This window comes from Marmota marmota, unplaced genomic scaffold (assembly GCF_001458135.2).
Source record: "Marmota marmota marmota unplaced genomic scaffold, marMar, whole genome shotgun sequence".
NCBI classification, from domain to species: Eukaryota; Metazoa; Chordata; class Mammalia; order Rodentia; family Sciuridae; genus Marmota; species Marmota marmota.
In genome coordinates, this window is record NW_026000016.1 from 41,694,913 (window position 1) to 41,717,704 (window position 22,792).

At 33.6% G+C, this 22,792-nt stretch overlaps 1 protein-coding gene across 1 annotated transcript in view; it reads left to right on the top strand.

Moving 5' to 3' along the window:
• Positions 1-22,792, top strand: part of Crb1 (crumbs cell polarity complex component 1) — a 193,429-nt gene that overhangs the window by 117,342 nt on the left and 53,295 nt on the right. The window contains exon 6 of the mRNA XM_015483387.2: positions 17,340-18,296. Within this exon, the coding sequence (XP_015338873.1) occupies positions 17,340-18,296 (957 nt within the window). The remainder of the gene's footprint in view (positions 1-17,339; positions 18,297-22,792) is intronic.

Genomic DNA, 22,792 nt, shown 5'->3' on the forward strand with positions numbered 1-22,792 from the left:
GCTATTTTCTGGTGTTTTTATAGTAGTCTTTCTAATGGATGTGAAATGGTATTTCATCATGATTTTGAATTGCACTTCATTTAATAAATTATAAACTTTTACATTTATAATAGTGTTAGAGATTTACAGAATTATTACAAAGATAGTACTGAGAATTCCTTTATACTCCTCAACCATTTTTATTATTGATATTTACATTTACTATAGTACATTTTTTCCCAATTAACAAATCAATGTTAATGCATCATTAACTAAAGTCAACCTTTATTTAGATTCTATGAGTTTCTTCCTAATTGTTTTTTCTTCTCCAGGATTTCATTACAATTAGTTGTCATGTCTCCTTAGGCTCATTTAGGCTGTAACAGTTTCTCAGATTTTGCTTGTTTGAGTGACTCGGATAGTTTTGAGGAGTACTGGTCAGATACGTAAAATAAAATGTCCCTCATCTGAGATTTTCCTGGTATTTTTCTCATGATGCAACTGGAAAATGTGCTTTTAGAAGGGAGAACACAGATAAAGTGCCTTTCTTATCCTATCTTATTCAAAGATGTAGACAATCAATGTTACTTACCATGTTGATGGTAACCTTGAGCATAGGTTTCAGAGGTAGTATTTCTGAGGTTTTTGTTTTTTTAAATGTGACTTCCAAAATCTAATTTGTTATTATCTTATTACTACTATAGCAGCAATATACATAAGTAAGGTTAGTATGTAATCCTCTCTTTTGTATAATTTTAAATTTAGATGCTGAATTTATACTAGCTTTATCATAGTGCATTAAATTTTCTTTTTCTGGAAGAGATACTCTAGCATGAGGATCATTATTAATTTATATCCTGGAAGTTTTTTTGTTAAGAACCATTTGCAATATTTCTCCTACCTGTCATATGTTATATAAAAACAATCAAACTGGCTACTTGATTTTTTTCCTTCCCCTCAAATTATACATTATTTTCTGATTTTCAAATAGACTACTATAAGTTACAAATAGCATTTTTAGGTATATTTTAATCTTCTTTGTATCTGTTTTTATAGTAAATTTTCAGTTGAGCTTAATTTTAAAATGATTCCTGAATAAAATTTTCAACTGTTTGTTTATGTTTTCCCTCTAACAGTTCTAATAGTTCTTGAATCTTTTAATCCCACTATTAATTTTACTTTATCATTTGTTACTCATTGTTTTTATTTTTCATTTCAGCTAATCTTTCATTTTTCAGATATAAAAATTAAAAATTTGAACAATGTTTTCATTAAATCTTATGATTTGTTTTTAAAATTAGCTGTAGTCATAGTAAATGTTTTCACATATTATTTTGCTATTCATTTTTTGAGATAGTAGATATGTAAGAGACTATTACTTATTTTCTAGTGAAGGCATTTTTGAGTTTTTGTTTAAAGAGTTATTATTATTTTATACAATTCTTTCCACTTTTTTCAGATAACTATCTCTAAGGTTTAAAACTGTATTTATATTTTCTTTGCATTCAGAATTATACTCATGCTATCAAAATATCTATAAAATTAAGAATTCATTTTATTTCTAGTACTTATTATTCAATATGGATATGCATTGGTTTCCCATTGTGCTAATCAAATTTACATATGCCAATATTAAAATTATATATGCTACTATTTAATATACAATATATGTATACTGTTTTATTCCTTTTATTAAATAAATCTACGTGGTCAAATTCTCTTATTTTTCCTAGCTTCCAAAATGCCAGTTGTATGGATTTGTTCATTTCTTAATTGTTTATTTGAAAGTTTTTTTCTAGCTAAGAAAAATTCTATGTTTTATCTACATATTTTAATGTTTAAATTTGCCTCCTGAAAGATGGTGTCCATTGTGTCTTTCATCTAATTTAGTATTTGTTGCGCCTTCTAAATCTCAGTCTTGTTGTTTTCATTAATTTGGGGTGATTCTCAAGTGTTCCAACTTCTAACATTGCTTTTTCCTTATTTTCTTTATCTTCTCCTGCAACTTCAATTAGACGGATGTTGATCCTTACTATTATATCTTCCATGACTCTTATTTGCTCCCTTTTACTTCCTGATCTCTTTCAGCTGAATCCTGGAAATTCCTTCAGATCTATCTTCTTATTCAGTAATTCCCATATTGTTGGTATCTAATTCATTATTTAATTCTCAATGGATTTCTTATTCCAATAATTATATTTTTTATTTCTAGAAGTTCCTAGTAATTCTTACCTTTCTAAAATACTTTGCTTCTTCATCCTATAGTTCTTTCCTTTTTAAAATAACTTTTTTTTAAAAGCTAACATGTGCATTAGAGAAAACAAAAAATGTAGAAAGCAAAGAAAGAAATCATCCACAATCATGAGGAGCTTGTTGGACATGTGCTTCTAGGTCTTGTGTGTACTTAGTGTGTACATACAAATCATCGTATTCTGTGTGATTGAGATCATACAGTGCACCTCATGTTTTTCCACACATCCTGCCTTTCTTGGGGACAAATATTTCACTGAAGACAAAAGTGGCAAGAGGCTTCAAGATAAAGTATTGGCAGAGTTACAGTTAAAATATTGCATTCCCTTAATGTTCGATCTTTTTTATTTTCATGTATTTTAACTAAATAACATATGAACATTCAACTAGATGTAATCTTTGCTGTTTCTGATGTATATATATATATTCATAATTCTTTGCTTCCTCATTTTTTGTTAATTTTTATGATGATCTCATATTCCTTGGAATTTTATCTTGGGAATTATTTGATGGCTGGGCTTAAATTATTTTCCTCCAGAGAAGGTTTGCCTTTCTTTGCTAGTTGCCTGAGATCCACTCTAAATTTTTGACTTGTTATATGGTAGCCTAAATTCATGATCAACATGAAAATTCATATTAGTAATTAGGAATCCTCAGGGAAATTTACTTTTTAATTGACCTCCCCCAAGACGAATACCTATCATCACCTCATGCCTTTGGGGGATTTATACATTTATCATGCAAAAAAAGAGAGCACAACTGTAAATAAGGGCAAAATCATAGAATTGATTGTTTTTCTCTCTTGTACTGCAAAGCCAACCTTCTCTGGTACACTTAGTTGCATAAAATGAAGCTCTAGTCTACACCATGAGGGCTCAAAGGATGCTCCCAAGGCAATGCTAACTTGTACTACATTCTGAAAGGTGTGTTCTATATTTTAATCTAACTTAAGATGTACTATTTCAGAAAGAAATTTTTAGGTCATTTTCCTAAAGTTCTAGTTTACCTAATTGTCAATAAGCCAAATTGTATATTTATTTTGTAGATTCTGTAGATTTTATCAGTGTAAGACCTTCCTTATTCCAGCTTCATACTTTTTACTTTATATCCTACTTTGTCTGCATTGAGTATTTTCCTTCCTGCATTATTGTTTTTGCCTCAAAAATTGCTGCCTCATAATATATTTAAACCTTTTATTTGTAACACAGTTTTTGAATCTTTGCCTTCTGCTGGTAAGTTTAACCACTTATATTTATTTTTTTTATATTTATTTTTATAACAATTGTTTTGTCTGGCTTACATCTTCATTTTCCATTTTGTTGATTTTTATTTTTTGCTATATGGTGTTTTTATTTGGCATATTAGTTTGTGGATTTTTATTTTTTCTGTCTTCATGGAATTTTTCATGTTTGGCTTTCATTAAATCACTTCCAAATACTAGTTTTAACAAATCTTTTAACCTATGTTCCCGTAATTATCAAGGTTAAAATGAAGTCATATTGCTTTAGGTACTCTATCTGTAGGATAAGGAACTGAGCATGTTTTTATAAAACCCCAAACTCTCTACTATAGCTTGACCTTTGTTAACATAATCATGAATCTGGGAACAGATCATTGCCATATAACTATTATTTTTACAATTCAAATTTTAATTTTGTAGAATAACTCTGGACAGTTATCGTATTTTATGATCTTTATTTTTCAAAATGATTTAAACAAAACTTCAAATTCATGTTCACTAACTATGCTAGGGAATAGTCAAAACCTAGCCTCAGATCTATAGCTGGAAGACAATGCCTGTTCAGTTTTTAGTAGTTAATAATCACTTGTAGTAATAAAATAAAGTGGAATCACATCTATTTCATAGATGCATTGGACAAGGGAACACAAGGGATTCCAGCCAGGGGTTTTCTCTCTTTGGCTGTATCTCCTATATATCTTCTGGGTTGCATTATATAAAGCTCTCTGTCTTTACTTTTTCCTTGTTACTCCCTACAAGTTGCCATTTTTGACATGTAGGGAAAGTTTTGACAGATGTGAGTATAACAAAATGGTCTTTGGAAACTGTCAGATCTGAATTTAAATTCTGATTCTGCAGTTTCTCTGGAGTTATATAAGCTCTATAAGATCTAATTTATTCAACTTAATATCTATCTCACTGTGAAGTTGTGAGAAATAAATCATGCTGCAAAATATTCAGTAGAGTGACCTATACACAAAACCTACTTAGTAGCAGTAGCTATTGTTAATAATGCATTCAATATTCTGCATATTTTAACTAAATAGCTTTTAGAATTAATATTTATAAAACAGACATTTTAACATAAATTCACATTTCAAATGGTTCTTTCATTAATTTAATTTTAAAATTAGAGAGATTGTTATCTTTTTAACAAATGTCAAGTTCAAAACATTAAGAGAAATATCATTGCTCTCTAGTCTTGTAGCTATTTATTTTTTTCCCAAAACATTTGCAAATGAATTTCTTTATTCAGTTCTCACAACACCACCTACAGGTGGATAGTACCAAGATGCTCGCTCTTTGGTATTGACAAAGCTAAAGCTCAGAGAAACTAAATGACTACTGTAGGATCACACATTTAACTGGAGTCATTACTAGAACATTTGACCTAGAAAAACCTTCTTCCCCTTCCATATCTATTAAATAAATTTGTCAGTTAATATATGGAAAATCATTAAAGAAGAATATAAGTCAATCTGTAACACAATATGCCAAAATTTTAATCTTTCGAGCATACTAAGGATGAAATGGAAAATGAAGTAAAAATGCAGAGAAATATTCCCTATTGTATTTTTAATAAATTCTATTTATTTTACGAAGGGCATAATGAAATTTACTCAGTTAATAGACAACATATGGTGTTGACCCACAGTAAGTTAGAATCTTGAGGTTTTGACCAAATAGTAAATTTAAAGAAATAATTTTAGTTTTCTATTTGTTTGTTTGCTTTTAATCAAGAAAACTGTATCAAATAATTTGATTGTTCTATGGACCATTGTCACTGGCTAAGGAAGAACTCAAATATCAACCCAAGACTGATTCCCGGAATTGACACATTTAACTGGGTATATGAATTCTGTATATCTCAGCTTCTTTTCATCCATCAGAGCTTCATGGACTTTTTTGGATCAAGTGTCTCTTTGTAAATTTGCTGAAATTTTTTACTACATGTATACTACATGTCAATTTTATACTGCATAATACTTATAAAAATGTGTAACCTGGGCCCAATCCACATTTACAGAGTACAAAGTTCTAGGAACATGTCCTAAGAATCTGCTTTTCAAGTACACACCACAACCAAGCAATTATTATAGTACATTTTAAAGAGTCACTGTTATAAATTATCTCCCCAGGAAAATGTAATCACAATCACAAACAATTGCTGATACTTTAAAATAATATATGGATTTTTAATATCCATTCATGGGTACTTTAGATATCTGTGAATGCCAGATTCATAATCCTTGCATTAAATAAAGACTACATTACCTTTCAATGCATTAGGCTCTTTTATACATGAGATAAGATCAAATGCATGTTTGTTTTAATTTTGGAAATTGCTGATAATACTGTACAAATTTACTCCAATATATACCTGTCATACTGTATTATTTTGTAGTACTATATTATAGTAGAATATACAGACAGTATGAAATATTCCATTTAATATACAGTACTCATTATTAATACATAGATAGAAAGTAAAGACAGAAAGAGGCATTCACACTTATAATTCTTCCCATAAAGTTAAAGAAAACAAATCACAAATATTAAACGATAAACAGCAATGCAGTGTCATCTTTGCTAGGTTCATGATGGGACCCAGACATTCAGGACAAACAGGAGTGAGAATTAGTTACCAAGGGGAGGCATTTTAGTGAAGGTAAGTACAACATGAGCTGACCTTGAACAAAGTTGGAATTTTCAATAAGTGAAAAGTGAGAGGGAAAGCTTTGAATATGTTTTAATTTTTATTCTAGTAAAATATGTTTTAATACAGGCCGCTTATGTAGTGGGCAGTGGAAAGTAATACTGAGGGATAAATAAAAGCCAGATTGTGGAGGGCCTTGAATGTCAGGCAGGCCTTTACCAGACCAGTAATTTACTTGGCCTTTGACATTATTTTTGTAGCTGTGCAGACGAAAATATTAATAAATTTGTGAGAAATGACAAACAGCACCACTAAAGAATGTAAAGCCGATTCTTACTAAGGCAGAGAGAAAGCAAACATTACTTGGAATAGCAACACATCCAACCCAATACAAAGCAGGTTTTTGTAATTCACCATAACTTGAGTGTTTAATCATTCACTTTTGACAAGAAGAAGGAAAAAAGGACTAAGCAAGAGCAGAGCCCTTTCTGATGATTTACTGATCAAAGCCAATTAGGATGGTTCTGGTTGAACTCGGTTGAGTTTCTCTGAAATTACTTTTAAAAGCAACGTCAACAAGAGTGAGCATGTGCAATGCTGTGCTTTCTATGTGTTAGTCCATAAACTAACTAAAAATCACTTACCTATACCCACTGAGCTTCAGGATGACTTTTGAAGTTTAAAATCAAGGGAAATGTAGAACTGAATGCAAAGCATTTTGCTATTTTGTCTTTCATATGAGGATGTCAGAATATTTTTCACATAATAGACTGGGTGAAATTTTTCTCTAGTTTCAGTGTTTATTTTATCCGAGCTAGGATTTGCTTATGAACAAATACCAAACCTAGAGAGTGTGTCTCTATCATATTTTCAAAGTAGTATTATAATAGAGTGAAAAAGTGGGCACTGAAGAAACAACCCATTCTTTATTTTATACACAAAACAAAATCTTTTTATACAAAACAAATCACCAGTTTTCATGTTTTCCTGGTATCATTAAGTTTGGGGGTAGTGCATATAAAAGACATTTGACAGAACACATTTTTATAATTTTATGAAAAATTTGTTTTCCCTTAACTATTTCACATTAAACTATTAATATACACACACACATATAGAGTGTGTGTGTGTGTGTATATATATATATATTACATTTCTGGCTAAAAATTATTGATGAGTCATACTTTTGATTATTATTTTATAATGTCTCAATATTGATATTTCTCTCTCTCTCTCTCTTTTTTTTTTTACTTTACTGGTGATTAAACCCTGGGATCTTCTACCACTGCCCTACATCTTCAGTCCCCTGTGTCTGTCTGTCTGTCTCTCTTTTAAGTTTTTATTTTGAGGTAGAGTCTGGCTGTTGCTGACATTGGTCTCCAAGTAGCCCTCCCTCAGCCTCCCAAGTTGCTGCAATTATAGGCAAGCACCTCTTCTCCCAGAAATGACTATATATTTTATATTATTTTAGGCCAGCTCATCATATTATTTTACTTGGAGGCACCACACTGTAGAGAAAAAAAAAAGTCTTATCTTAAGAGTCAGACAGTCTGGGTACCAGCCACAACCTTGCTCAGTTTCATCACCTATGAAATGACACTGGTAGTGCACTCTTCATCATTTATTGAAATTACTCAGTGGTCACATAAATAAAACTCTTATTCCACTGCCTGGTTCAGATTTGGGTCTCAATAAGTGCTAGCATCCTCCACTCATATTCACTGTTTACCTCTCAGCTATCATTTCTTGTAGCTGAAAGATACATGAAAGTTTTCCCTTTTCCTTTGTTTGCTCTTTGCACTGAAAGTTGAAATATTTGATAATCAAGCTTATTTTAGTTGTATCTAGAATACCAATAAATGACAAACAAGAACCAGAGGCAATAGTCAAATTTCCAATCCTTATTTTTCAACATAGGATTTTTTTTTAACACATATCTTGGTTCTTGAGTATGTCCAGATAGATGAGGTCACTTATGGTGAATGACCTCTGGAAAAGTGAAATGTAACTATAATCAACACAGAGTACATTGTGGACACTATGAAACCTAGCTATCTTCATGGAGGTAGGGAATTATGGCAAAGACAAGCAGTGTTTATGAGCACTTGGGATGACCTGGAACCACATGCTTTGAGCAATTGCCTCATTTAAATCCTCATAATAGCCTTCTAAGCAAATTAGCTTTTTATAGATTTTAAAAATTATTATACGATTATTGAGTTGGAGGAACTTTTTATATTCAGTAAGTTCTCCACGTAACAAAGTTTTCTACTGTTATCTATTGATAAATTATGCATTTATGTATAATACTTACTTAAAAATTATGAGAGCATCTCAGGATTGGAAAAATCAGTAGAAGCTATTGAATGCCATAACTTACCCTTTCTTAAATTTCTACTGTAACACCCATGCTAAGGTATTCCTTTCTGAGTTTATTCATTTTCAATGTCAGGAAAAAGGCTATCTCCCAAGACATCTGATTTATTATTTGGTCAGCCCACCATATTTATGGTAGGCATACATATGATATCGTATGGCATCTTACTATTAGTACCAGTTTTTACAGATGGAACAAAACTAACCACAAAATTTGATGGGATGGATGTTCAGCCATATTAAGACTCTTCTGATGTGCAGGAGTATTTGCTTTTCTTCAGGTTCAATATCCCATTTCCTTCAATTTCTCTTTGACATGATTTAAAGTAAACTATTTTTTTAGATTCTTTTTACCAGCATCTGTATTTTTATCTCTTCCTATTAAAATAAAAATATTTGCACGTAAGATATGAAGTGAGAGACTGAAGTTTCCTTTTTCATAGATATTATCATTCTCCATGACAGCCCCATTACCACAAAAAAGTTTTGGAAATCACATTACATTACTATGGCTCTGTATTCCAATGATAGGTTGAGATAATATACACAAAAGTAAGCGAGCCATGTACACCGGTGCATGCCTCTAATCCTGGCTACTCGGGAGGCTGGGGAAGGAGGATCACAAGTTGAAGATCAGCCTGGGTAACTAGTGAGACCATCTAAAAATTAAATTTTAAAAAGGGTTGGGGAGGTAGCTCAGTGGTAGAGCACCTCTGGGTTCAAACCCCAGTACTGAAAAACTAAAAAATAAAGAAGACAATATAAGTAAACCATAAACTACAGAATAATGTTAATAAATATTTCCCTTGGTTGTTATGTTTATTGTCAATTGAAACCCATATGTCTCCATGTGATAAACTATGTCTCCTTTATCCAGTTTCATATTTGCTTAATCTCAGATAGAAAATGATAGCCATTCTCTTCCCCTCTCCACCAAAATGGTATATGCACTTGACTCCATTCCTTATCAGATCTTCTCACAAGACATTCATGATCAAGAAATTCCATTCTAAGAAACAAAAGTGAAATCATCCCATTCCTCAAAAGATTTAGATGAAAACCCATGATAAAATGAGTTACAATAAACCCAGGTAATGCAATCAGGTCCAAGAGGAGAGATTGGAGAACCAAGCTTGATTTATAGGGAATTACATACTATATGGCTCATATTTTTATGCTATGTTAAGGTCACTACCATTTTAATAATTTCTTTGTTTCTAGCTGATTGGTTCAGTAATAAATATGTGAAACCTCTGTTGGAGAAAGAGAGTCAACTTTTCTCCTCAATTCATGAAAAACTGTCTCCTTTAGCCAACACAAGAAACTTGATTTGCCTGCACAATATTTATCCTGTTCTGTTATTCTTTATATGTGGGGTGTGTGTGTGTGTGTGTGTGTGTGTGTGTGTATTTTAGTTGTAGATGAACACAATATCTTTATTTTATTAATTTATTTTTATGTGGTGCTGAGGATTGAACCCAGTGCCTCATGCATGCAAGGAAAGCACTCTACCACTGAGCTGCAGCCCCAGGCCCATATTCTGTTATTCTTATTCTATTCTGTTATTTTGCTTCCATCCCCATTTTTCTCTTCTCCTTTTGTAAATCATTGTAATCAGATATATAGACTAATTTACATATATTCATGTAGTTTATTAAGGTTTGCGTATATGTACATATTGTGCTAACACCCTCAGTTTCTTTCTTTTTCTATTTGTCACCATGCTGTTCAGCTTTCATGCCCTATCACCCGGTTTCCATCACAACTTACCTGACTTCAGTCACAGGGACAATTTTAAACTCAAAAGCTACCTCAGGGTAAATTTAGAAAGGATTATCTTTTAGCATGGATGTTACAGTAGAAATACAACATAAATGACTACCTTCAGGGTAAAATTATTATCCCTCTCAGGTAACATATTTATATTTTCTAAGGATTTCAAGAGACAAAATCTCAACCTAAAGTAATTGCTTTAGTGGTAAGAATTGGAGGCCACTCCATCATTCTGGGTATAACTTCTCACTTGGCACTGACTAAATAAAATTTCCATAAGTCTTCAGGTCTCCCCTCTCAGAAAATGTAAATAAATAAGTAATCAAATAAAAATTCAAGCACCAGTTACTCTAAGTATTTCTCAAACACTGCATATATGCAAATTACTCCATTTTAAAGAATGAAATGGCACCAGATTTCAGAGGAGTATAGTTATTCTTTCATAGAGGGTGAAATTTAACTCAGACACCACATAAGTACAGCCACCCCTTTATATCCATGAGAGCTCAGTTTCAGGACTTCTGGGTATACCACACCCCATGGATGCTCAGGTCATGTAAAATGATGTAGTATTTGCCTATAACCTACATATATCCTCCTGTATACTTTAAGTCATTTCTAGATTACTCATTATACCTAATACCATGGAAATGCTATCTAAATAGTGGTAACCCATATTGCCTTAGGGAATAATGACAAGAATATAGTCTGTACATGTTAAGTACATGCACAATTTGTTAAATGTTTTTGATTAAATATGCAGATGTGAAACTTGCAGAGAACCAACTCTAACTCTTGCCACAGTCTGAGTTGATGAAAGCCCCTGCTCTTTTTCCGTAAGTTTTTCTTCTCTCCATTTCCTGCATAGATCAATAGATTTGAAGTTACCATGAATTTCTTAACCACTAATCAAAAGCAAAACAGCAAAAAAACCCCAGCATTTCTATTGTTGTGAAGAAAAGCAAAATCTAGCCCTAATTTTCCATCATAGAAGTTGCTCAAAATAGCAGTCTGTGTTTAGATTCCTCAAAATCCAGTTTTTTTCATAATAATAGTTTCCTTCAGTGTTGTGATCAGATTAACATTCACTAGTGTGACTCGTAAAGGGGAGGCACCACATATTAAGCACAGATTGGATCTAAAAATAACAAGTGTGTCTGTAATTGGCACAAATGAGTCTTACACTAAGCCCTGCTGATCCTGCTTGGGAGTGATGAGTCAAAACTGAGTCTTCACACTTGCCACCAAAGGGGAAGAGAGAGGCATTGAAGAACAAGAACACTTTTGGAAATGGTACAAAATCATCAGAAACTTGCTCTGTCCACCTTGTAGGTGTGAAGTTGGGTTTTCCTCCTTTTTTTCAGAGACATGTTTGGAGCCAGGACACATGGTTTTCGCATTTTAATGGTGATGCTCATAGGTAATCTGTTCCTTTCTTATTTTTATATATAATTGGTGCCATCATTAAGATGCTTATTTGGCAACTATGGTTTATTATAATGGTACTACTATCATGTGAAAAGTAGAACAGTTGAGTAAGGGAAAGTAGATATTACGGTGCATTGAGCTCTTAGTTTTTATATTTAATTTATTCTTGAATTTATTTATTAAAATGAAGAAAATACTTTGGTCAAATGAAACAGATCAAGAAGAAACTTGTTTATTTTTTATGCCTTGTAGAAATAACTTACCAAATATCATTGATTATAACTTCAAAAGTCATTTTTATAGCCAGTGATGTTTATATTATACATAAAGTCTATGTTTTTATCCATTAATACAATTTATTCTGATTAGTGTATGTGATATACCAGGTAGTAGAGATTTTCTGTATCATTTTTTAAGAAAAGTATTATCAGAATCAGAACTAAAAGAATTTTAGTAAAATAAAATAAAGTGACAGTTTCTAGTTAATTAAATTAACTTCATGTAAACAAAATGATAGTAAGCTCCAAGTAACATGCCTCACACTATAAATACTTGGAAATAAACAACAAATTCATAGTCAACTAAAATATCCAATTAAGAAGACCAAATGGCACCTATAATCCCATAAATAATGCCTAATCCTTTTGTTTTTGTTAACAATAGAGCTTCTCTTTGTTCAGACAGTCAAATAACCAATGAAAGGATTTTCAATCTGTTTTCCTACTTTTAGTTTACTGGGTTCCTTAAATAAATATGTTGAACTTTATTTTACTTTGAAGATGTCAATAGAATTGATTTTTTTAAAGCAAGAACATAAATCACTGTTATCATCACACTTTTCAAATTCTGTTTATTGTTCTTGAGACATTTGACCCTAATATAGGCTTTCTTTCTTCTTTTTTATTGTTTTGCTTGTTTATTTATTTTGAATGATGGCAGAATTTAAAACTAGCTTCTCTCTCTCTCTCTCTCTCTCTCTCTCTCTCTCTCCATATAGATAGATAGATAGATAGATTTGGTAGTTGTTTTATGGAAGATCAAGTGGAAGAATTACAGGAAAAAAAATCTAGTAGTAAACAATAAAGAAAGACCTACCATCATATTTGCTGGTGAAGTATAAATGAAAGAGAGCTGTAAATTGTGAGGAAATAAGCATCCTATTTCAGGCTCTAATAGTCCTCTGTGTAAACAATTTTAATAGCTGCCTGGAGTGTCTTTCTGTCTCTAGTTTTTCTTCATTCATTCTGTTACATATTCCAGTGGGAGTGATCTTTATGAGAAACCACATTGGTCTTCTATCCAACAATTACTTTATTGTTTCCCATGGCCAGAAAATAAATAAATGAGTAAATAAATAAAAATAAAAATAAAAACTTTCTCAGTTCCCAGACTTCCAATCTGGCTGCATTGAATCTTTCCGACTTGATTTTCCTTCATACATCCTTCTTGCCAACCAGATTGCCCAACTCATTGTCAATCTCAAAATGCCTTGAAATTTTCTTCCATTGAAGACTGTTTTGTTTAGTCACTTCTTTGTATATGATGACTCTTTTGTCAATCTGACCCATACTTGAAACTTTGTGAAACCTTCTCTAAGGTTGCCAGAGTTTGATCTTCACATATTATCCACACCAACTGTGAGCATACTGTCTACAAGGTATTTTCATAAATATACATTTTGTCCTTCCATGATGTCATGAGCATATTGAAACATATTGAAGTCGATACTCTTCTATTTTTCTTCTCCCACAATCCTCTGTGAATAGGACACAAACCAGGTATTTTGTAAATTTGAGAGATGGTAAATTGAAGGGTCAACTAAGGGTACTAAAGTGAGTTATAGACATCAAAAAATAGAAAATCACAATAAATGAAGATAATAGATTTCAGGAATTTGAAATGTTTACTCTCATTCAAGAGCATGTAAAGATTATTCAGAGGTAGTTATAAACAGTGGGTCTACAGAGAGATTTCTTTCAAGAGACTATGTTTTGAATTACATAGCACCCCTCAAATTTAGAGTTAGAAGCTACATTCCAACCCCAAGCAAAATAAGTCTGCGTCAAGAACAATTTCAGTATTGCCTAAACATGGGGTGGGGAAAGAAATCATCAGTTTAGACGAGACTCTACCTGGTTAAGGAATCTAAATACTAATGGGGGTGACTGGTAATCTGAGGAGGCAGGAAAGAGAGGGAGAGAGAATTCCTGCTGTGCTGTGCTAGAAATTGAATGTCCATTCCCCTCAACTGCAGGTCAAAGGTACAGGAATCCCGAGGTCCAGATGGGCAACCCATGATAGAAATATCAGTGAATGGACCAGGTAAAAGGGAACCTTCCCAACAGGCCTCTGTCAGAAGGTGAGGGAGCCCACATGGACAGAGAGAGTTGGTGAAAAAGGAGTCAGTGTCTGTAAACCAATACATAGGGGGTGGAGGGAGAAGGGAACTGTGAGAACAGCTAGCCATAGGAAAGGCCAGGCCTCCCTTCCTCACAGGTCCCTACAGGAACAGAGCAAAAGAGGGTCTAAGGAACTCAGAAATGACCCTAGAGCAAATACAAACTTTAAGGACCTTCTAGGCTCAGTGGACATGAATCATGCTACATTAGCTCTTGCCAGGTGAAAACTCCCTGTATCCTCTTCCCCTTCAACAAACTCTAGTCTTCCCCTTCAGCAAACTCTACTCCCTGTATCCTCTTCCCTCCCACAAACTCTAGTCCTCTAAGGGTCAGAACACTTAGAAGTTTGGAGATAGAGACAGTAAAGGAACAGAAACAGAGGGAAGAAATTTTTCAGGTCTTCCTTTAAGACAGCCTAATTTCGGCCTATCAGAAAAAGAGATTTAGGTTATTGTGAATTGCATTGAGACTTTTATAATTATATGTGACTGGCCATCTTAATTGCCATTTGTTTTTGTTTTTTTTTTTTTAAATGATCATGACTCTTTATCTAAGAGTGAGCAGAAAAATCATGCAGTCTCCTGGAGATATTATCCAGAAGCAAGGCACATCTTTCCCCTATTAGTGAGAGAAAAATAATAGTATTTTGCTTGGTTGTACTTCACATCACAAGTTGTCCAATATTCCTCTTAATTAAATATTGGTTGATTAATTATTTTTAAATACTGGGAAAATCAAATTTAAGAAAATATCTTCTAATATAAAAGTTTAACTTATTCATAAAGTCAGTAAAATTTAACTTGCACTAGAACACTCCTTTAGGATTTAGCTTTACCTGTCATACCTTTGTCAGTTCTCTGTATTAAGAATGATTAAGTAAGAGATTGGTTCAGTTCAACTCTGTTATATTCATCAAACATTTTAAATCATGTACCCTTAGCACTGTGAAGGCATTGTCAGAAATTTTAGTTTATAGTGCATTTACTATTTTCACAGAGCTTAATTTTTTTAATTAACAAGCGCTATATAGAAGTAATCCAAGTACAGTAACATATAAGTACAATAGAATCCAATCAAGTTTCTAAATGTAGGGTACATCAATGGTAGCAGATACCCAAGATTAGCACTGTCTACCTATATCCAGAAGTATACACAAGAAGAGCATTTTGGAGTTTGGATCAGATTAAATGTGTTTATTACTTAAGGATGGTCATTATTGATTAATTCATTAAAAAACCTAATCAAACAATGCCAAATACAAGCCAACCACTAAGCTGTGTTTTAGACATACATTGATGAATAAAACAGTCATTTTCCCTTGCATGACGGAACTCACAATCCAGTGAGATTCTACACTAACATGCTATCCATATAAATCTCTCATTATGTAAAATTGTGCAATTGAGGGGTACTACCTAGACCACACATTTTAGATTGTCTCTTTCAATGATCACAGAACTATTCAAATGTTGTCAGTAGAGGGTTAATTCTTTTGTTTATTATTTTTTAGTAATGGCCGACACTCTCTGAGAACTTATATCCAAATGATGATATGAGCATTGTATATGACTTCACTTACTTCATCGGTTAAAAAACCCTACAATACAAAAAAACACTCTTATTCACCCCATTTTGTAGATGAGGAAGTTAAGACACAGAAAGTAAATGTATCTTGTTCAAGATCATATAGCCTAACTGGAATTCATATCTAACACAATATCTAACAGCCTTTTGATTAAATTTTTTAAAACATTTATTCAGACATTAAGTTAATTGGGAACTTTATTGCCAAAGCTCTTTAATCTGGGTGTGATGTTTATTCTTTACATATAAAAACATGATGGCATGACTTAATAAACCCTGCGTGGAGTGGAGGGTATTCATATATGAGAAAAGGCAGAGCTGCTTAATGCATCAGGATCCTTTGGTTAGAAAAGGATTTTTCCATCAAGAAGCCTTGTGCCTATTAAAGACTTCAGTCTTACTCTATTTTGGGTAAAGTAGATTTTCCCCCCTTCAATTGATTTGTATGATTTACACATTGTTTGCAGTATATGTACTGGTGGCAACAGTAAAGAAGAGTGCACTAAGTTGTCCAATAAAAAACAATATCACTTTAGATTTTTTAAAACATAGTTTAGGGTCACATTATAAATTAGCTTTGGTATTTAGACTTTGTTCTTCCTAAACCTCCATTTCTTCTGTGAAAATGAACAAGGAACATCTGCCTTGAACACCTCAGACAATTGTGGGGAGCATAAATACAATAATGTGGAGGAAGGTATTGAAGAAATCATAAAGTGTTCCACGTATATCAAATTTTGTTTCCATTATTTGTTCATTTGAATTTATCATCATTCTTAAATGGTATTATATTTCTTCCTATTACATTGATTAAATAAATTCTAATAATTATTTTACTGGATGTCTTTCTTAGGCTTGGAGTTAGGAAAGAGAGTAAATAACAATGAAGTAAAATTTTTAAGCAGGGGCTTGATATGAGATAGATGCCTTGTTTTATTCTAGAATTGTTGGGAAGGAGGAAATGGGACCTTCCATCCACGTAAGAGCTCCAGAGTGTGAGATGTCCAGGTCTTTGTATCTTGCAAATTTTGGTTTTAGGAGTTATCTGGCACACAAACAAGATAGAAGGAAACATCACTATTTCCAAATAGGATAGAGTGAAATAAATGGATAAACTTGTTATTTAACTACTATAAATTGCAAAAGACATCCACAAATTAATCATTTATATGTAGGATTAGTGCCAAGAGCAATATTTTCCCTTTTTAATTTTTATGGTATTTAGGGCTCAATGTATATCTGACAGTGGTAGTTTGAATCAATCACTGTAATCAATAAATGATCTTTTTCTACAGAAAGAATTCAAAGTCTATCATGAATGCTCTTCTCTTTACAATGTATATGGAATGGTCAAATTGATCTTAGTCTTCCTCAAGAACTATATTTTATTCCTTTACAGTTTTAAATTTGAGATATGTCTAAACTGGGAGATTATACATGAAAGTTATGTGAAATTTCTATTTCTAATCTGAATATATCTATTTTTTAAATTTGCTCTAATTAGTTATACGTGACAGTAGAATGCATTTTGACACAGCAAACATATATGGAGTATAACTTCTCATTCTTGTGACTGTACATGGTGTAGAATCAAAGCAGTCATGTAATCATATTGAATATACCTATTTCTAACCTATTGTTTATTATTTAACAGGAATTCATTGTGAAGAAGACATCGATGAATGTTCATCAAACCCTTGCCAAAATGGTGGTACTTGTGAGAACTTGCCTGGGAATTATACTTGCCATTGCCCATTTGACAACATTTCTGGAACATTTTATAGAGGAGAGAACTGTTCTGACATTCTCCTGGGCTGCACCCATCACCAATGTCTAAACAATGGAGTATGCATACCTCACTTCCAAAATGACCAACATGGATTCAGCTGCCTATGTCCACCTGGATATACTGGATCATTGTGTGAAACTGTCACCACACTTTCATTTGAGGGCAATGGCTTTCTATGGGTCACAAGTAGCCCACATACAACCAAGGACTCAGTTTGTAACATAGCCTTCAGGTTTCAGACTGTTCAGCCAACAGCACTTCTACTTTTCCAAGGGAACAGGGACACATTTGTAAAGATGGAGTTGCTAAGTGGCTACATTCACTTATCAATTCAAGTTCATAATCAGTCAAAAGTGCTTCTGTACATTTCCCACAACACCAGCGATGGAGAGTGGCATTCAGTGGAGGTAATATTTGCAGAGACCGTGACCCTTACCTTAGCCAGCAGCTCTTGTACAGAGAAATGCATCGCTAAAGCTCCTTCTCCATTTGAAAGGACTCAATCAATATGTGCTTTTCAAAACTCTTTTTTGGGTGGTTTACCTGTGGGATCAGCCAGCAATGCAGTCACTCTGCTTAACATCTATAATATCCCATCCACACCTTCGTTTGTAGGCTGTCTCCAAGACATTAAATTTGATTTGAATCCCATTACCTGGGAGAACATTTCATCTGGCTTGTCATTAAATGTCAAGGCAGGCTGCGCGAGGAAGGATTGGTGTGAGAGTCAACCTTGTCAGAATAGAGGACGCTGCATCAACTTGTGGCTCAGCTACCAGTGTGACTGCTACAGGCCCTATGAAGGTCCCAACTGTCTGAGAGGTGAGAGGGGATAGGTGCCTAGGAGTGCTGTGCCTCAGAGCAGAGCAATCACTAGAACAGCCTTGCTATTACTGATATGAAGCATAATGATCCTCAGGACTTACGCTGCTGTTTGCCCACTAATGAGAAAACAGAAGAGTGCAGGGCTGTGTGTTCATTTTGAGTGGATTCATAGGAGACCTGAGTTTCTCTCAGTCAGAAAAATAAAACAATAAGCAAATAGCTCCTATTCAAATGGGTTTTCATCTTGCTGTTTGTACCTGCTCTTAGAATTTTACCATCAGTTTCATATCAGAAATTTGTTGTAAATCTCATTTGTAAAAGGCCTTTATTCACAAAACTAGTCAGTGCCACCTATTAGCATAGTCTCTTGTGCTTAATAGAATCCCAGTAAATATTCACTTCCTCAATCTCCTTTCTATGCAATTCATACTTGCTCCAAAATCATGCTTAAGTTTAGCACTTTAACAGAACACTAATTTCATGCAAAGTGACAAAAACAAGTTTTGCCAGAACTGCATTGGAAAAAACAGATAGAGGTCTTACAGGGGGAAAGAAAGAAAGGAAGGAAGGAAGAGAGAGAGTCGGTGGGGATGGGGGGGAGTGAAAAGTAACAATAGTAAAACTTGGTAGATGCCATAAACAAGTTGATCTGATTTTTCTAGCAAATCATGGTTTGAAATAAATTTCAAAATCCTTTATTTCCAGCATCATGTCAAAAATTGCTGTTGATAGTGATCAATACATACCTGTTTCTTTTTATTATTATTATCATGCACTGAAAAAGTCTGAGAGGTAATTGTAACAGACCACTTTGAAGTTCAGCTGTAATTTACTCCAAGATTTTAGAGTAACTCCAAGTAGGACAACATCTGGTAAATAGTCTTCTCTGCTTTATATGAAATAAAATTAAAACCAGTCTTAGCCCATACCCTACTCCATGTTCAAATGGCTAAGAATTATTAGAAACTATTCACGGGTTTCCCCCTGCCCACAATATTCATTACAAATCATGGACCTGTTTGACAATGAGGAATGGCATCTACTCACTCTATGTAATATTTTAAACAGAATGGCAAGTTGTTTCGTGATGTTTTTTTTTAAAGGAGAAAAGGGGAAATTATGCTGAGGCGATGGTTCACTTTTTGAAGAAAAATTTAATTGACCCAAGGCAATATTTTTAGTACATATACAAAATAACAAACAGATGCTGACTCACTTTGACTGACTTCCAGATGTAGTGACCTTCGAGGTTAATGCTGACCATGGCGATGCTCACTGTCCTAGCAGATAGATTCAAGAGATGCCAATCCAGTGGGCTCTGGTTTTCTTTGGTACATTTTTTTTCCAACTTGGAAAATTATGAACTTTTTAAGCCAAGTTTCTGATTATACTCCCTCTACTTCCCCCATATCCTTATATCCTTACACTATTTAAAACTGTTCAATCCCCGTGAGAATGTTTGGCTTCAAGAGATTATAACAAGTTCTGTAAAATCTTTTCTTTTTTGAATACTTGGGATAAGTTTAAGAAAAAATTATATTTTTCTTATCACCTCTAGTCATAAAACTAAAATATTCTATATTGGCTGTTGTCTATGAGAAATGTTTTGTGTGGAGCATATTCCTTTTACAAAAGATGCTTAAATGCAGTAATTACACGTCTTTTGGCAATTGTATGCTTGTAAATGCTCTTAGAATTTTACCATTAGTTGAATATCAGAAATTTGTTGTAAATCTCATTTGTAAAAGAAATAATTTTTTTGGAAAAAAAAGGACTTTCTTTGGTATGTGTGTATTCAAGAGGGAGGATAGGTACTAACAAGCAGAAAGACACAAACTTCACCCAAATCATGATTTTTGGAAAACATTTCCCAACCTTGTTACACACTGCAAGTATTAAGCAGACCTGATAGAGAATTTCATTGACTGACTAAACATAAAAAGCATAGGGATTTGTAATATCTTAAAGTCAATCTTTTTAAAATTTGCCTGAACTCTGAAGGGTTTCCCTAAGCTTAGACCCAAAACTGTCTGTAAGGTGGTCCCAGCTTACCTTGGGTCGATTGTGTGTAAGAACACAGAGTTTCCAAGATATTCTTCAGAATAAATGCACCACCTGTATCTTTCCTTCGGGAGAATATTTAATTTATAAAAACAATTTATGTTTATCTTCAATTATACACCTATACTTTGAGAATCTTATCCTTCTAGAATTACAAATTCACATCTATAGAAGAAATTTCATGCCATGGTTGGATTTGTTTGTTTGTTTGTTTTACATTATTGTGCTTGCCTAGTGTAGCGACCCAAAACTCTGCTTAAATACCTTCAGAAATGGTGAATTCACTCATTCCATCTTGCCAAAATTTCCCTGAACAGTTCTGTCCTTGTGTTTAAATGAAATGTGATTTCCCCAAAGCTTTCATTTATTGGTCAGGTTATAATTCCTGAAGATATGCTCATATAACTCTTAACACCTCTTCTTCCTAAGGATGCTTAAATACTTGAAGAAGAGCATCTAGAACTATCAAACTTTTCACATCATGCTACACATCCTAGTTTCTTCTAAAGTTTCCATATGGCATGATCTTCAGACATGTCGTCATCTGCTTCTTGGCGGTAAATCTGCTTGTCTCTCTTCTTTCTAAAATGTGGCAGATGCGCTTGATGATACAAGGTGTCACAGGACCTCAACCTCCCTTATTCTGGATAGCATGCTTCTATGTTGCAGCCTAACATTAGACTGATGCTCTGCCACTTTTGTGGCACTTAACATCACATGGGTTTCTCACTTGGAGTCACTGTCATTCACAATGTCATAGAATCCTATTTCTCTCCCAAAAACCTATGAGGCACTTTTTGATCTAAGCGCCTTTTATTTATTCTCATTAAATTTCATCTTGTGTTCCATCAATCATTAAAGCGTGTCAAAATTTATTTTTCATCTGCATATGTTACCACTGATCTTCAGGACATATATCACAAACATGTATGAGAATTATCCCTTCTATTTCCACAGAGAAATCAGATTTGGCTTCAGGTATTTCTAAAATCTTGTAGCACATCATACATGCTGACTAACTGTATATGATTCTGAAGAATAGGATTACTAAAGAGTCAAGCTTCTCAAGGTGTATGCGGGGGAACAACTCTGTATTCTGTCTTTTAGTTGAGGTCTGCAAAATGATACTGCAGGGATCCTAGATTGATCAGCAGGGACCTCTGAGGTTGAATAATTTTGAATGTATCCTCAATCCTTAAGCTTCAAGAGCCAAATCTTCTTATTAAGCATTTTTATCGTATATGAAAGTGCTGCAGTGTATTCAGAGATGTTAACCTCTTCAAAGAGGTTATTTTATCTAACAGTACACTTTGAAAGCTATCTGTAGTTGCCTGGAGCAGGTAGTCTCCAAATGAAGATTCAAACTGCAATGTTCCATAGGAAATCAAGTCAGAGTTCTGAAAATATAGCCTGTTATGCAGGAGGTCTTCAAACAGATGGCTGCCTAAGCAAGTTTCACTAAAGCTCAGCTGAACTAAAATACATCTAACTTTTGGCCAAACTTAGTTGAACCTTATGATGACATTTAAACACTTCAGATGTGCTTTTCTTCTAGGACAGGGATGCAAAAACCCAAAGACAGCAATATTTTTAAGACAGTGCTCTTATTCAAGTTCAGCATTGATTTCTAGGTTGCAAGACGTAATGGGCATTTCTTAGTCTTCCTCTCACTTGACCTTTTAACAACAGCAAACACAGTTGAGTAACACATACTCCTTAGCAGGCTTACAGGGTATCATTCTAACTGGATTCTCTTATCTTACTGATTCCTCTTCTGTCATCTCCTTTGCCTCCAAATGTCTGGAACCGACAGGCTCAGTTCCTGTACCACTTCTTTTACTCTCTATATATTTACTTTTGTGATGGTACCATTCAGTCTTCTGTCTTTAAATCTTTCATATGCGCTGAAAAATACCAAATTATTATGGTTATCCCAGAACATCTCCTCTGAATCTCTGTGGCAACTACCTAATGGTCATTTCCATGTAGATATCTAATAAGGCATCTTTAATTTTATGTGGACTCCCATTTTCCTCCCAAATCAATTCCTCCAGTTTTCTTCCCCATCATTACAAATGGAAATTCCAGGCTTCTAGTTGCTGGTCCAAAATCTTAAAAGATGTACTTGATTTAGAAAATTCTATTTGTTCTACTTTTAAAGTATTTTAAAACTCCTACGACTTCTCACCACCTCCTGATTAAAGGTATCATTATTCCTCTCTTGAATTACTGCAGTAATGTCCCTCTCTTTGGGTTTTTGCTCAAATATTACTTCTTAGAGAGTTCTTTCCTGATTATTCCATTTAAAATTACAATCCCATCCCTATTCTCAAATCTTCCCATTCTATTTCTCTATGACTTTTTTTATACCAAATGATCTCTAGTGTGCTGACATACTACACAGCCAACTTTCTTATCTATGCCATGTATGT